Source organism: Melanotaenia boesemani, chromosome 12 (genome assembly GCF_017639745.1).
Source record: "Melanotaenia boesemani isolate fMelBoe1 chromosome 12, fMelBoe1.pri, whole genome shotgun sequence".
NCBI classification, from domain to species: Eukaryota; Metazoa; Chordata; class Actinopteri; order Atheriniformes; family Melanotaeniidae; genus Melanotaenia; species Melanotaenia boesemani.
In genome coordinates, this window is record NC_055693.1 from 16,699,741 (window position 1) to 16,716,019 (window position 16,279).

Sequence of the window (16,279 nt, forward strand, 5' to 3'; positions counted from 1 at the left end):
ATTGCTGCACTTCATGGACACAAAGCAAGGCAAGAATTTAGCTTAAAAAAAAGAATCATACATCAGCTGGCCACCTATTAGGAGAAATTCCAACAAGTACCAATAACAAAGATTTATTTTTTCCACCAAACAGTAATATAAACATTTCTATTTGACATAGCACAGTAAAAGATGTCTGTCTGTACCCATTTTTTCATACTAAATGGACTTTTAAGACAAAAAAATACACATGGCTCCAGTCCAGCAGCAACACCTCTTATACCTGAGACAATAATACTGGTTCTTCCTGGATTTCAAATGGTGGAAAAAGTCTTTCTAAAAAAATGAAAACAGTGAAGATGAATTTTACATGAAATGTAAACTTACTGTAATAACTTAAAATCCTGTATACTGTACAGTACTACCGAGAAACCATGACCTTAAGTGTGCAAATGAGGATTCTTTGATCCATGAGTCAAGCCTGGTTTCAGTCAAAACCTTATTAAAGACATTACAGAGACGGACCACTATTTGTCAAACCCCAGTCCTTATGAACAATTTCTTTTTTGGTTTGCGTTTTTAAAGCCAGCTCAGCTTTCTCCTCTCAGAGCATGTGTAAATGCTTACAACTCTAAATTACCATTATTGTCCAGATGATTTATAAAAAAAAAAAAGTTTCATGATTCTTGAGAAAACCTTAGATGTTTAACAGTGAATATTACAGAGTAATTTACGACCAAGTAAACTAAAGTTTAGCTCTCTGAAATAAATGCATGCACAAACTGGGGACAGCTGAGCAGACCATTACTGAAAAAGTCATTCATATATCATAACTTTCTTCTAAATTATATGATTATGTAAACCTACCTTTGGAAACAACTACATCTGATAGTTAGCCAACCATCCTGAACCTTATAACTTGTGAAATGGTTTGGTGAGGTAAAGATTTGTTTACAGGGAGTAAGTCCTTGGCAGGAACTAGGGCTTGTTTCCTGCATGTGGCTGTAGCTACGATGGTAGCATGGTCATCTCTCTCTTGGAGGGTTACTAGACTGACACGTGTCCTTTGTCACGATACCAAACCCAACATCCCAACATGTATTACTCATTTTGGAGTTGCTGTGGATAAAAGCATCTTCTTAAATGAATGAATTGTAATGAACTATACACTCATTTTTACTTTCCTGTCTGCAGAAAGGTTCTTTTTACCCTACAGCATGTAAGGCTGACATGTAACTAGAAAGCTGCTTTCTAATCGACTGGTCAACGAGAGCCGGTGGCCATGCCATGCAAGTCAATAAGTTGGGATGGAAATTAAACCTGGATCAATGCAGAGCAACCAAATAATAACTGAGTTAACACACTAGAGCTGCAGATGACAAATGAAGGAGATGCATAACTTGGCTTTAACACTAACATGCATCATATAGTCGTACCGCGATGGATCCAAATATTTAAAGTGAACAGAGACAGTTATGCATTGGCTCTAAAAGATAAAAAAAGATGAATAAATTAAGCCCCTATTCCAAAAAAGTTGTTACGCAGTGTACAGTTAAGTGATTTGCCATCTCATAAACCCATATATTTTTCCCCAGTAGAATTTAAACATATCAGATGTTGAAACCATTTTATGAAGTATGAACTCATTTTGAATTTCATGGCAGCAACACATCTCAAAGAAGCTGAAAGAGGCAACAAAAGGCTGTAAAAGTAATTGGCACAAAATAAAAGAAATAACTGGAGGAACATTTGACAACTAATTGCTGGCAACATGGCTGGGTATAAAATGAGTATTCCAGAGAAGCAGAGCCTTTCAGATGTAAAGATAGTCAGAGGTTCACCAATCTGCAACCAACTGCATCTAAAAATTGTGGAATAGTTTCAGAAAAATGTTCCTCAACATAAAATTGCGAAGACTTTAAATATCCCACCATAGATAGTGTATAATGTCATCAAGAAATTCAAGGAATTAGAAGGAATCTCTGGGCACAAGTTTGAAGGTCAGAACATGATGCTTGGGATTTTTGGGCTCTAATGGAGGGACCACAATTAAACTGGCATGATTCCCTACTGGAAATTACTGCTTAGGCTCAAAAACACTTAAAGAAATCACTGTCTGAACTTAGTTCACTGCAATCCACAAATGCAGGTTAAAGCTTTATTATGTAAAGAAGCCGTATGTAAACACAGTCAAGAGATGCTGCCATCTTCTCTGGACCAAAGCTCCTTTAAAAATCATCAGAAACAAAGTGAGAAGAGTCTGAGTGCTGAACTGGCCTGCCAGCAGTCCAGAGCTTTCACCAGCAGAAGAATTTAACAGACAAAAGAAAATTGTGAACAAAGCACCAGAATTGTTAGAATCCTGCATCAGACCAGAATGAGACAACAGTCCTCTCCTAACATTTCAGCAACTGGTCTCCTCACTTTCCAGATGTTTACTGATAGTTGTTAAAAGAAGAGGGGATGCTACTCAACGGTAAACATCATCCGTTTCAAACTTTTTTTGAGATGTGTTGTTGCCATCGTATTCAAAACGAGCTAATACTTTCCATGATGTGGTAAAATCTTTCACTTTCAACAGCTAATATGTCATTTGTTATATGGGGAATAATATGTGGGTTTATGAGATTTGCAAATCATTGTATTCTGTTTTTATTTACATGTTACACAGCATCTCAGCTTTTTTTTAAATTAAATAAGTAAAAAAAAGTTTTAAAAAATCTTAATGTTTTGCAATGCTTAGTTACAGTTGCAAAGCCAAGATGAGACAGTTATAATAAGTTTTATATTAATAATATAATAAGTTATCATATGTGAGAGGGGCTTAGCAAATAATTGTCTGTGCCTAGTGTCATTTTCTTAATGCAGTTTGTGAAATCTAACAGTCAACTTTGGTTTGGCATTTCATACAAAGGCATAATAGTCCTTGCATGTTTTAAAACTAAGAATACCAAGATTTTTACATAAAGCAACAATGTCAATTAAATCCTTAGAAATGTGCCTTCAGCATCTGATTCTTTGCATATATCAGTGCAATATATGTCAACTGTTTTATACTCAAACACATTTACTCTTTTCTTCACTTCATTCTTAAATAACCACAAACCTACTACTGATAAAGCTCATAGCACACCAAGAGTTCATGGCTGGCAGTGTACAATTATCCCACATATTGATTTTGTATGTACTGACTGCACAAGCAGATATGGCATCTCTGACAATATTTCATCCTCCTCCTCCGGCTGGGGATGTAACACTGTGGCTATGTTTAGATGGAACTGTCTGTCTTCGAGCTTCACAGGTGGCCTGCGTGCAAAAGGTGCTGCCTTCTTTCTCTTCAGCATGGTGTTGGCAGACACTAAAGTTCATCACGCCGGTTGTCTGCAATTGGAAAGAAAAGCTGAAAATTAGCATGTCGGTAAGGGAGAAAACAATCTGCCCAGGAAAGACGTTAATCATGCAGAGGAATAACAGATAGAGAGTATAGTTTGACTAATCTAAGAATGAAAAACTGTGGAAACATAAATCTTTTACTTAGCTAACCTTTTTTATGTTGTGAGGGAGAGGCCGTCTTCATCTGTGCGGCCTCATCTTCCTGCTCTTGGACTCGTCTCAGCAGCTGTTTTATCTCCTTGTCATATTCAACCCACTCAGGCACAATCCTTGCTGCGGCTGTCAGCTTTGGTTCCTTGGTCTTTGGGTTATTACACTGCACAAGAATAGCAGACAAAACACATCACTCACGCCACCAGTAGCACTTTGTCCGAACAAGTCGGATCACCACTCACAGCGCTGTCTGTGACAGGCATTTGCACCTAATTTGATTTCCAATTCTCTTAAAGGGACATTAGGCCCTGCCTTGTGTCTGAGTTACCAAGTAGTGACCTATACCGCAATGAGACAATACTTCCTATTCCAGTGTACTGGAGACGGTCCAGTAATTTTCTAAATTAGTTTAAGACACCGCAGGATTGCTCCTCAGTTTTCTCCTAAATGCCAAGTGCTCTCACACTTGAATGCTGCAGCAGCTACAGTTCCCTGCTACAACAAAGCTGAACATGCATCTCCACACAAAAGAGAGATTAAAATAAAGAAGACAATGCATGAATTTCACTGCTTTAATCACACAAATAATTTCTCCTGATGCTGAATCATAAAATTCTCGATTATGTCAATTAGCTTTCAGTGACAGCAATACCAGTGAAATGTGACATCTGCAAGACTCACCAGGTCTATAGTCTTAGCTGTGACTTTAGAGTCATCATCACACCATGTCTCACACCACAACCACTCCTGAGGCAGAGACTTGATAGCCACCTGGTGGATCATGTTGTTAGGAAGGTCCTGAAAATATCATATTTCATACAAGTATGAGCCTTAATATTTGGTTCTAAGTGTAGAAGTTTGTCATAGCATGCAGCATCTGTGAGTCATAGACCTGATCCAGGTTAGACAGACTGTTTGGGTCTTGGCTCAAAGCTTGATACTGGCCTCGTAGTCTGTCCCCAGCTGCAATCTTACGGAACTTCTTTAAATCTACAACGTACAGAGCACTGCATGGAAAAGAGAGGACAGGAAAAGACATGAGAAGCAAATGAGGAAACCATCGCTCTTCACTTGATGCCACATTCACATAACTTTTTATGTTACATAACCTTTCTAACAGCGAGATACCTCCAGCAGGATCTCAGGTCAGAACATATACAGAATCTATTAAAACATTTTAGGAGGGTTCGAAGAGATATTATGACTCTGCCTTGGTTTGAAAAAGGAGCTTAAAAAAAGTTAGATGCATGCATTACGTCTGGTTGGGTTTAATTATCTTTATTTGATATTATCATCAATGAGAGAGTTCTCAGTTCAAGGAATATAGTTCTATATCTAAACTCATTAAACCTTTTTTTGGAATCCCTTAAATTATATTGCACAGTTAAAGGCCTATAAACTAAACGCACTGCATTGCCACAGAAATATGAGTGCATTAAATATGTGATGCAGAAAATGCAAAATGATGTTTTTATGCATTATGCTGAGCAACTGCCAAGTTATTTTAACAGTGCGGGTACAGCAGGTAATAAAGAAAAGATGGAAAAGCGGAGAAGCTCATTCACAATTATTGTGAGAATAATCAAGCAATAAAATTAGTTTCACCTTAATTTGCCCAAAAATGTGACGAAGTTATTCCAAAGTGCTGAAACGTAGTTCAAAGTTTAAAGAGCAACAATGTGTGACTGGTAGAGAGCAGCTTCTACTGTCTAAAAACTGTTTTAGGTTTTGTAGAGCCAGCCAATGGAAAGTAAGCCCGGCTTTGTGGAACATTATTTGTTGTAAACCCCATTGCAGCTGCAGACCAGAAACATACAGCCACAAAGCCTCATATAGTTTCAGACATACACAGAACATTTCTCCCTCCTTCTACTAGTTAATGGTAAGGTAGAGAGGTAAACTCTCTCTTTTTGTCCACTGGCTACCACCTGATTACCCATCACATTGACAGAGGGGGAACTCGCTGCCATTTAATGTCCAGAAGATTTAATTTATGATGAGGATTTTATTTGCAACAATCATGCAGCAAAAAAAAAAAAAAAAAAAAAAAAAAGGAGCAACAGCTTTTTTTTTTTTTTTTACAATTTAAAATTCCCCAAAATAGGACATTATAGATAAAATATCAGATCTTTTACGGTTAATGCTGCTAAAATGAATTTAATGGTTTTTAAGTAAGTATACCTGATGTGGTAATTCCTCTGTCCAAGATGTGAGGCCCAGTACCCAGTTTTCCAAAAGCGATAGCCTTCCATTTCTCTGCGGCTATCGCAAAACGGTGTGTAACCATAAGGAGCGCCCTCCAAGTTCAAATCCCTCAACTCTTTCAAGTCAGCCCGAACTATCTGTGCAAAAAAGACAGAGGACAGAACAGACTTATAACACAAGTTTGTTTTAAAGTCTCAAATCTTCACACCAGCAATGACATCCATATTGATGAGATTCACACACAAGGCCATGAGGCTCTTTCCACATCAGTTCATTTTGATCCTTACCTGATCGGCGTCCACAAAAATGATCTTGTCCACAGCCAAAGGGAATAAAACATCCAGGAAAAGGATCTTGTATCCCCAGATAATCCGCTGCTTTTCAGTCTGCTGGTGGAGCCAGCGGGGCCATTTGTACTGCACTAGCTCATACTGAAAGCCGTATGACTCTGCCATGTGAGAGATGGTCTCCTAAACACACCAAAAGTGAATAACAGAGGAAGATAAATCTTACATGCTGTTCTAGTTCATATCTTTTAAAAGTAGAAAAACATTTGGTGTGACAACCCAAACCTTGAAAGAAGGGGAGAGGTAATTCTTGAGAAACCAGAACTTGACAGGTGTTTTTGTGTGCCGAAGGACAGAAAGCATCATTATTCTAGAAAAGACACAGAAAGACATAAGTCTAATTTTCTAAAAGTATTGTTGCATGTACAGTTTGAGAAGTAACTAGAGGGAAGGAGGAAGTGACTAACCTCAGAAAACGCTCATACAAATGTCCGGAGGCCACTGAAAATATGTTTAAAACATCTTCTTTTTTCTTTTCTCCATCAGCCTTCTTTAAGCCACCACCTGTGATGCTGTAAATGAAACCATTACAAGTGAGACGGTCATGTTCTGATTGATAGCTGTTTATAATATATATATATAAAGAAGCAATAAATCAAGACTTTACCAGTAGCCACCATGGTTTTGTAAAACCAAGGGTAATAGCAATAAACAACCAGAAGAAAACAATTTAAACAAGCCATGCAGATGTTTTATTTAAATAAAATAATAATAAAAGTAGAAATGATACAGAAAACAACAAATCTGACATGATTTGGACAATTCAGCTCCTCCTGGCATTCATAGAGGGAGCTGAAAAAAGTGTTAGAAGGGACACTGCAAACAGTGCTTGATGTTTTCATATAGTCAGGTAGTTAATATGAACTAAATAACAGAGATGGTTCATTTCTATCAAATCACTTGTTAAAGGAGTCTAAATTTAGCATATTTTCCAACACACACACACACACACAGCTGGGTGTCTGCCACACAAGGAGAAAATGGGGCACAAGTTGCAAAAATGCATTATCTTCAGTTCTAGTTAACTGTGTTAGGGGTTGGTAAAAGTCACACCCAATCACATCAACTTTTCTCATCCCTTTTTACAAGCGGTACTCTCCTCACCCCCGTGTGTTGCTTAGTTTGGTAATGGTGTAGAAATTCTGCTGCCGAGAGGAGGCTGATGTTTTCCTCTGAGACATGCAGAGTTGTAAGTAAAATGGACTGCAGCCCACCTTCTTCTTTATTCTGATTTCACTCTGGAAGTCTAATGGTCTCCATATTTTAGACACATTTTGGGTTTTTTTGTTTGGAATTCTGATAACTTAACCTACCTAGTAACAAAAAGTTAAAAAACCACTGAATCTACAAAGACTAAGATAAAAATGTGTTGCCTTTTTTTTAAAAGCATTGTTACAAGTTAATATTTTATACCAGACCCAATGCAAAAGCAATGTTACAACAAGAAAACCAGCGCATCATTGTCTCTTTAAATCTTTATGTTGTTGCATTATTTAACCAAAACACTTTAAAAATTACTCAATTATAATTCATCATCCTTTACCCAACGCTTTCTGCAGAATTAGATAAACATGGCTGTTGCCCTGGTAACCTGGTGTTAGTGCTTGAGAATACAGATTAAAAAAAAAAAACTGATGAGAAGTGTTTTAATGGTAGACACTTCTTTTTAGGAACCAAATGAACTGTGCAAATGTCCAGTACTGCAATGAGCAGTGCATTTATATCATAACTGATGTATTTGCAATTACAATAATAGGTCGTCTGAGTCATTTATCAGGCAGAAATTAGCCGCCTGCAGTTATTTAAATGTGAAAACAGACTGGAACAGAATGATTTTGGAGAATTAACTAGTTTAACAGATGGAAATAAAAGAGAATAATTAAAAATAGGTGTGAGAAATCCAATTAGCATTACCCTGCACTGGGGTATACACTGCCACTTATCGTGAAAAGCAAAAAGTCCACACACTAGAAGACCTACTCCCAAGACTATCTCATAAGGCCACTTAAACTCCAACCAAGCAGGCAGGAAAGAAAATGAAAAAAAGGCACAAAACTGCACTTGATGGTTACTATGTGGAGAGTACACACTGAGTCACATATATTATTATTAAATAGTTAAAAGAATAGGTAGGCTAAAATGTTCTACAGTGAGATAACAGCAGAGACTAGAAAAAACTCTAAAGGACGCTTTCCACATTTGCAAGCACATTAATATGCCCTTACTACTGTTAAAGAGCAATGGCTCATGATTCAGGCACATTTAGCGGACAGAAATCAGGACTTGTGCTGGAGGGTAGATGTGTCTGTAGTCAAACTGTGTGTCCTTGTCTGTAACAGACTGCTGATGAGGAAAGCAGTGTCTCTACCACATTCAATCACAACCACAGCCTGAGCCTCGAGGCTCCAGGAAGACACCAGGGAAGGTGAGGGGAGGGGAGGGACACCACTGTGTGTCTCTTCATGTCCTCTAAAACCAATTCTCTGACATGAGCAGTAAGCCATTTACATCAATACAACACAAACGCTTTTTATTTTTTTTTATTACCAATTTGTGGTTTCTACAGTGTTAGGTGCATTTCTCTGCCTGTAATCTTCATGACAAAGTGTGCTTCTCCACAGAGGCTTACTTTGCCTCTTTATAGTTTAGCAGTGGCCTCTGATTCGTCACCGCACATCAGTGGGGTCTGGGGAAGTCTACTGCCTGTGATGACTAAGCCAGCCATTATGAAGGACCTTCAGCACAACAATAGGGTCCCCCAGATAAGCAGCTTTGGAGGGTCAGGTGAGAGCCTGTTTGGCTGACTCACTCAAGATAATCTGGACCCCTGGAAGGACCCACAGAGCTATGGATAAATCCCGAGCTATGGATGACACCATCTAAACAAAACTTTCCTTTTGTTTTGCCTCCAACTTCGTAGATTGTACAGGATCATTGTCTAATATCTTTTCATTTGTCATTTCATGCAGAGTAACTACCAACAGACCAAAACACTCAGCAGAACACGCACCCTAAAATGCACTTGGTGGCTATTTTATTAGATGTGCATTTTACTGCACCCTTTATGTAACAACAGCCAGTGCTCTCTCTGACAGCCTGTGTGGCCCTGATGTTTGTGATTTCAAAGAGCAGCAAAAAGGACAATAAACCTACAAAGTTCCCCAGCTGACAGCAGCAAAAAAGGACAGCTTCTCTTCATTTTCCTCCAAGCAAGAGACAAAGCAGAGAAAGAATAAAAGCGAGAAATCCCAAAACACACAAGATGAGCATGTAAGCAAGAGAACAAGGGAGACCTAGAGATTAGCTCTACTTTTGTAAGGACTTAATAATGCATCAATCCGCCTCACTACATCTTCCAAGCTGTTGATAAGTATATGGCCTTCGGTTGTTCTCCTTAAATGTAATGGTCATCTTTACTAAAGTATAATGACCTTTCACCTTAGTAAACCATATGCTTTTCTCAAGTTGTAACTATAATAATAGATATAGTATCACACAGTGTTCACATCATCTTTTAGGCTAAATAGCTTTTTTTTTTGTCTGAGAAGGATCATTAGGTTACAGATCCATAGCACTTATATTTATACTGGACCAGTTTGACAAGAGAACACGAAATACATCTAAGCTGAAGTTAACTTTTAAGTGAGTATATGACAAGCACTTGAAATATCACATCTCATACAACCATCTTATCCAGCCTTTTATAGAAGATTAAAATGTTGAGTATTTTATTACTTAATTAAAAACATACCTTGGGATATAATGATAGGAAAAGGCTACTGTACTCCACTCATTTATATATTTGTTCATCCATTTATTCAACAGATTTAAGCATACGTGGCCCCCTTTCACTGTAGACGGGTATCTAACAAGGTATCTAAAATGTTCTCTGTAAGACTGCTGCTCAACTGAGGCATAAATCATAACTGAACATTTTTGGTTGATCCCAACATAACTATTTTTGACTGCTTAATAATAACAAGTAGTTATTATTCTTATTTGTGGCTTCTTCTCAGACTTGTCAAATTCCTCAGAGATGGTCTCATCTTGGGGAATTAGACGATACAATAAAGACCGTAAAGAGACTATTTTCATATTTTTTGCTCATTTTGAAGAATAGAATTTTATCTTACTGATACTACTCTCTACGTTCTGCCCTTCCTCACTAGAAAGATGAGAATTCATGTTTGTAGTTAGCTACATTGACGATGATGAGTCCCAACACTTAACATAATGTAAATATTTGAACACAACAGGCAAGACTACAAAATACCATTTTTAACTTCACATTACACCCCAGAGCTCAGCATGGGCATGTTTCAAGTGAAAAAAAAGGTTGTGTGCTTAGTTTTTGCACATATGCACAAACATGTACATGTATTGCATACAAGCTGCAACACTATTTGCAGTGCATTGATATTCTAAAAATGACTCAACTCAATCTCAACTTTTACAATATTTAGCAGAAAAGCAAAACAACTTACGCTTAACAGTAAATGCTGCATGCTTCTGAATGTGACAAATACGTTTTGTGTTAAATGGGCACCAGCAAAACTGCCTACCTTTTCTCAAAAGTGCTCCAAACACTCCACACAGCAAGCAATAAGTGAGGAGACAGGATCACACAGTTAGGAAGTGCTGAGGGGAAACACGCAAATGCACACACATACCTACAGATGCACATATTTTTTGCAAGACTAGATCTTACAGCATAATATTGCAGTCTTGATCCAGGTGAGGAGTAATATCTCCTGAAACCGCAATGTATAATTGACAACTGGAAACTGCATCAGCACACCCATCAATCAATGACCTCACAGTTGTTACTGCCTGTCAGCTGAAAGAGTGACTAAAGCCAGTCAACTTTGAGTTGTATTTGACTTTACACACCTTGCGATGGAGTCCCATATGCCTTTGTTTTCACTTGTTTCACTTAGAAGATCTTCACCGATCTTCTCTGCCTTTTTCTGCACCTGTAATGATAAATTAGACACATGCCTCAACAGATCCTATCAAGGACAGTCTAAAGTTGTTATGACATATAATTCGTAATCTGTGAAAGCCAGGTGCATCATCGAAAGCTGGAGCAGAGCAGGTCAATAACTTCAAGCGCTTCACAGAATCTAATATACAGTACACCTATCAGAGAAATATACTCACCCTGACTTTGATGATCTTACTGTGGAAGCTGTTTAGCACAACTATGACATCACCAGCATCTGCTGGGGAATCAGTTCCATCATGTCTGAAAAAGGGAATAAAAAGTGAGTATTTACTGTCAAGAGTAAAAGAAAAAAATTTAGAATCATTAGAATCAAATTTGAATATCTTCAAACCAATAATAAAAATAATAAAAACAATAATGGATTTGATTTACATAACATTTTCAAGGCATTCAAAGCGCTTCACTATGAATCTTTTATTTATTCATTCCATATTCATACTAGGTGGTAGTAAGCCACAAGTGTAGCCACAGCTGCTCTGGGGCAGACTGACAGAAATATGGCCGCTAATAAATACCTCACTGACCAGCACCAAACACGCATACACATTTGTACACCAGTGCTGCCGACACTGGAGGCAAAGGTGGATGAAGTGTCTTGCTCAAGGAGACAAAGACAGATTGACTGGGATGAAGTGGGATTGAACGAGAAACCTTCCAGTTATTGGATGACCTGCTCTACCGGGTTGCATCATTCAGGAAAAACAAAAACATGTCTACTTTATGAAATAACACCAATCCAGTTCATTTCTATACCTAATTACATTCCTTTTAGGAATAATAAATAATTCCAGTGCTAGTTCACTTTCAGTAAATTTGTGAAAGTTGATTAAACAAAACATAAATTTAAGACACATTTAAAACAAATTCTAATTATAATTCACTTTTTCTTTTAGGGGAGATATGCGATAATTGGCTAAAAGGCAGACAGACAGAATAAATAAACAAACAAATAAATAAAGTGCACAAAAAATATTTCATTACAAAGTTGACTACTATCCTTATGTTCCACTTCTTCAACACTGATGCGTGGCCGTCATTGACTTAACATGCTGCCCGTGAAGATGTGGATAAAAGCGAAGCCTGGGGAGATCTGCCGGGACTCATTGCTCTTCCACTGCTCAGTGCTTGTTTCTGACCTGAATCACCTCCATTTTAATGTCGCTATTTTTTTTTTTTTTTTATTAAACTCTTTGTTTTTTTTAACTTTCACTCTCAAATATGTGTTGCATCCCAAAAGTGAGGTCATAAATCAGAGAGCTAATTATAATTCAGCTATGAACCCTGCTGAATGGAAGAGTCTTATTAATTGTTTTTTGAAAATGTCATTTTAATATTTTATATCACCGAAAGAAAGAAAAGCTGCTGAGAAATTACACAAGGGAAGAAATAAGCACTTCTCAAAAGACTCAACCTATCAGTCACCTTCAGACCTATTTAATCCAATCTTTATGGTACAATAAATTCTTTGGATGATTCACATGTTTTAACCATGGCAAAGGGGAGAGAACATACTTTTTAGGCTATTCTCATGATGCTGACAACAACTGCTAATGGACCGAAGACTAACAGAGTGAAGGCCCACACTTAAAAGTGGAAACTGGGAAAAGTGCCAGGGTTACAACCAGACCATATTCATCACCCTCTATCATCATTAAGAATCACCTTACCATTATTTTGCCCATCACTACTTCCAGCCATGCCTTACATATTGGTGGATTTAATGAGAACGTTTGTACAGTATTGACTGTGTAACACAGCCTTTCAATGTAATTGTTTTAGGACTGATTTGCCCAGCACACAGTGTATTTTAGCAGGTATATTCTGCAGGGTCTAATGGCAAAACACTATGGAACAAACTTGAGTTACAGATGAGCAATTGACTATGATGCACAGGATGCCATTACAACCCCAAATGCTTACTAAAGGCAAAAATTCTAACCCTATCACTATGATTAATGCCTCCACCTGAGTGAACCCAAAGCAGCACCCCCGCCCCACCTCAGCTCAAGTGCTGCTTGCGTTTTGCCCCTATGGCTGTCACCGGCACAAAATCAGCCTTTAGGGCTTGTGTTAGAAAGCACCAGAGATCAATCTATATCCCTGCTCTGAAAAGAGGAGATCTGGCCATCTCATTCATCCCTGTCAGTGCACGACGCGGTAGCAACACGAGCTGCAAGAAGAAAATGCACACTCTGGGACTAGAGAGCGCAGACACTCCCACTAGGCTCTGATCGGCCACCTAACCAGAGCAGAGTGCCGCTAACCACAAGAATAATGACACTGCCAAGGTGAAAAATGACATCACCCCTTAGCTTCACCTGGAGGATTGGGGGATAAATCTTGGTTGTCTGATATGATTTCAGAGGAACCAAGGGCTGTTATGTGGCCTAAATCTTATGTGAGGATAGCCAGAGAGGACAATATCTGTGATTGTTAAGACGTCTACTGTCGTGTTTAAGTGCCAAAGCAGACCCGCGTAGCTTGACTTATTTCTTAATTATGTTAAAACATAAACCAAATTATACGCAACTAAAATTCTAAAATAAAAGAACATTTTTAATAAGACAAAAGTAATGAAAATTAGAGCAGAAGTTTCAGAATGCAAAGAGTAGAAATTTTACAGGGCAGCTATCAAAATAACCAAAACACAGAAGTGTTTTATTCATTTAGCAAAATGGCATCCTAACACAAGCATGCGCTAGTCTGTGGAGGACGGCAAGGCGAGTGACCAGTTGTACCATCCCTCCACTCTGTCTTCTCTGGAATAGCAACCCTTTCCACCTTCCTGTCTCCCTCCACATCTGTGCTGAGCAGAATTCTGCACTTATCAAAACCTTGCATTGCCACAGTGTCAGCAGATCTCCATGTTACCATAGTGATGAGTTTCATTGCAGGCAGCACAAAATAAAAAAGGAGCTGAAAACAGCCTTGATACTGAGCCATGAATGTATCTGCTCAAGTATTACAACTTACATTTTTGCCTGAAGATATTTAAATTTTTGTGTGAAATAAGGCTGGAATTACTGAAATACTCACGTGAGGATTTCATAGATTTCGTCTGATCTCCCTTTACGTAATCTTAGGATCCAGGCACCAGGACTGGCTTTCAGTTGGAAATATCCCTGTTATAGTGAATACAGTACAAGATTGAAAACTGTACAAAAACTTGTCTTCTCAACCCAGAGACCAAGCAGCTTCAGTCCCAAATATACAACTATGATTAACTAGAATCTTATCGTTCCAACAGAATGCCTTAAAAGTGCCTCAGTAACTCTTAGATCAAAGAGAGAAGGATGCTGACCAAGTTAGCCATGACAATTGTGTCATACATGAGCGGGTCTCGACTCATTCCCAGGGTAAACTGTAGTCCACGAGGGGGCTGGCCGGTTGACAGATCAAAGCAGTGTCCCTCCAGCAAGAGGTGCTCCAGTTCAAACTCTGCTGCCACAACCCCATTCACCTGGAGACAAACACAAATTACAGAACACCAAAAACAGTGGGGGAATGAAAGCAAATTGGATGTACTCGTGTTGGATAGTGATGACTAAGCAGCTCAGTGCCTCCTGCAAGTGGATGTTGTCCAAGTCATGAGGGCTGCGCACTGCCTGCACCATCCAGCTTTCTGGTGTGATCATATTAAGGGTGAGGAGTGGAGATTCTGGGAGCTCAATGAAACGAGCAATAGGCCCTGGAGACACCGTCTCGTTAGCCAAGAAGGTGACATCAGATTCCAATACAAAGCGGTAAAAGCTGTGAAGAAAATCAAATGCATGAGGATGATTTTTCCAAGAAAGTACAGATTAGGATAGTATATAACAATAGTTACAGTTGAAAAGATCTCAACCACAAGACTGAAATAAAGGCCATCAAACAAACGCCCTGTCCTCTTCAGCAAGGGCTGAAATGATGACATGCTGTGCAATAGTTTTCTATGTGGGACAGGAGAGATGAGCTCTGTTGTGGCAGCTGTGTATTTACTGTACAATTTCTTCAAAGTGAAGAATCTAATACTATTACTGCCAATGTTCCTGCTCAGCCAATAACGAATGTGTGCAGTAGTCTGTGCACCAGAAAAGTTCCCTTTCTCCATTATTACAGCTGTCGCAGAGACAAGCCCCAAGCCAAACTTCATGCCAGTTGCCTTTCAGAGGAATCATGAAAAGTGTAGTCACATGGCAAATGGTCAACATTAACAATGCTAACTTGTTTTTTTTTTTTTTTTTATGAATGCCTTCTTGCACTTATAGGTGCATTATTTATACCACAATAGATTTGCTAACATTTCCAGAGTGAGATTGGAGTTGCTACGTTATGTACGTTGAGCATGAAAAAGCCCCCACACCCGAGGAAACATACTGTTCTCATCAAATTGGTTCTAATTAGAGAGAGAATAAAGTAATTCTTGTAATTCACTAGAGTTGCAGTGTACTAGCTTCATGTTGTGGATGTTCACAAAAACCTCAAGAAAGGGAATAAACACTAAAATGTTTTTAATGGCTCATAAAACAGCATTTATTCCACAAAGAAGTTGTTTCATGGTAGGCAGCACAGATTAATGCCAACGACTTAAAAAATGTCTGACTTATTATTTTCATTTCTTTTTCTAAATCTCTGCTCACTATTAGCTCAATTTATTAGTGGGTGAATGGCAGAACAGTACATAAAAAAAACAAGCCAGTAAGACTGACAACATGAACTGTGTTTATTGTCGGATAACAGGAGCATTTACATTACAGCTCAGTCTGAGATATCCAGCTTGTTTATCTCACTAAAAGGTATCATGTTGCTATCAATGACATTATAGGCAGAGGGACAGGAAGTGGATGGGTGGTGGATGTCTGAGCGATCTAGAGAGGAAGATTCGTTCCCAGCAATAACATTTCAGGAAGTAAATTAATTTATATCCGCTGAGATTTCAGTATATTAACGCTAAAAATGATACCAAACAACATTATAGATGCATCCACCCATGAGTGTCTGAATAGGAATTTCAATCTTTCATTTGGTTTTGTTTTTTTTATTGTACCATTACAACCATTATTATTGTTTTCACTGCATATTTTGAACTGCAACAGTGAACACAGTAGGCAATTTATCCAAAGATGCAAGAGGAGGCCCGAAGCAATAAGGTAGTGTTATTAAGCAGATGGAATCTGTGCAGCATACTCTTACAACAGGCTGAAGCATCTGCAGCAGT

At 38.4% G+C, this 16,279-nt stretch overlaps 1 protein-coding gene across 2 annotated transcripts in view; it reads right to left on the reverse strand.

Annotated features, from left to right (window-relative positions):
• Positions 1 to 97: 97 nt before the first annotated feature.
• uggt2 (UDP-glucose glycoprotein glucosyltransferase 2) overlaps positions 98 to 16,279 on the reverse strand; it is a 39,128-nt gene continuing 22,946 nt past the window's right edge. For both annotated transcript variants that reach the window (XM_042001059.1, XM_042001058.1), the window contains exons 28-41: positions 14,643 to 14,832; positions 14,384 to 14,542; positions 14,119 to 14,204; positions 11,238 to 11,322; positions 10,968 to 11,050; positions 10,640 to 10,663; positions 6,485 to 6,589; positions 6,303 to 6,387; positions 6,018 to 6,200; positions 5,707 to 5,867; positions 4,418 to 4,532; positions 4,207 to 4,323; positions 3,523 to 3,688; positions 98 to 3,360 (exon numbers count right to left, since the gene is read on the reverse strand). In XM_042001059.1, coding sequence (XP_041856993.1) covers positions 3,338 to 3,360; positions 3,523 to 3,688; positions 4,207 to 4,323; positions 4,418 to 4,532; positions 5,707 to 5,867; positions 6,018 to 6,200; positions 6,303 to 6,387; positions 6,485 to 6,589; positions 10,640 to 10,663; positions 10,968 to 11,050; positions 11,238 to 11,322; positions 14,119 to 14,204; positions 14,384 to 14,542; positions 14,643 to 14,832 — 1,582 coding nt within the window. In that variant the 3' untranslated portion in view covers positions 98 to 3,337. The remainder of the gene's footprint in view (positions 3,361 to 3,522; positions 3,689 to 4,206; positions 4,324 to 4,417; positions 4,533 to 5,706; positions 5,868 to 6,017; positions 6,201 to 6,302; positions 6,388 to 6,484; positions 6,590 to 10,639; positions 10,664 to 10,967; positions 11,051 to 11,237; positions 11,323 to 14,118; positions 14,205 to 14,383; positions 14,543 to 14,642; positions 14,833 to 16,279) is intronic.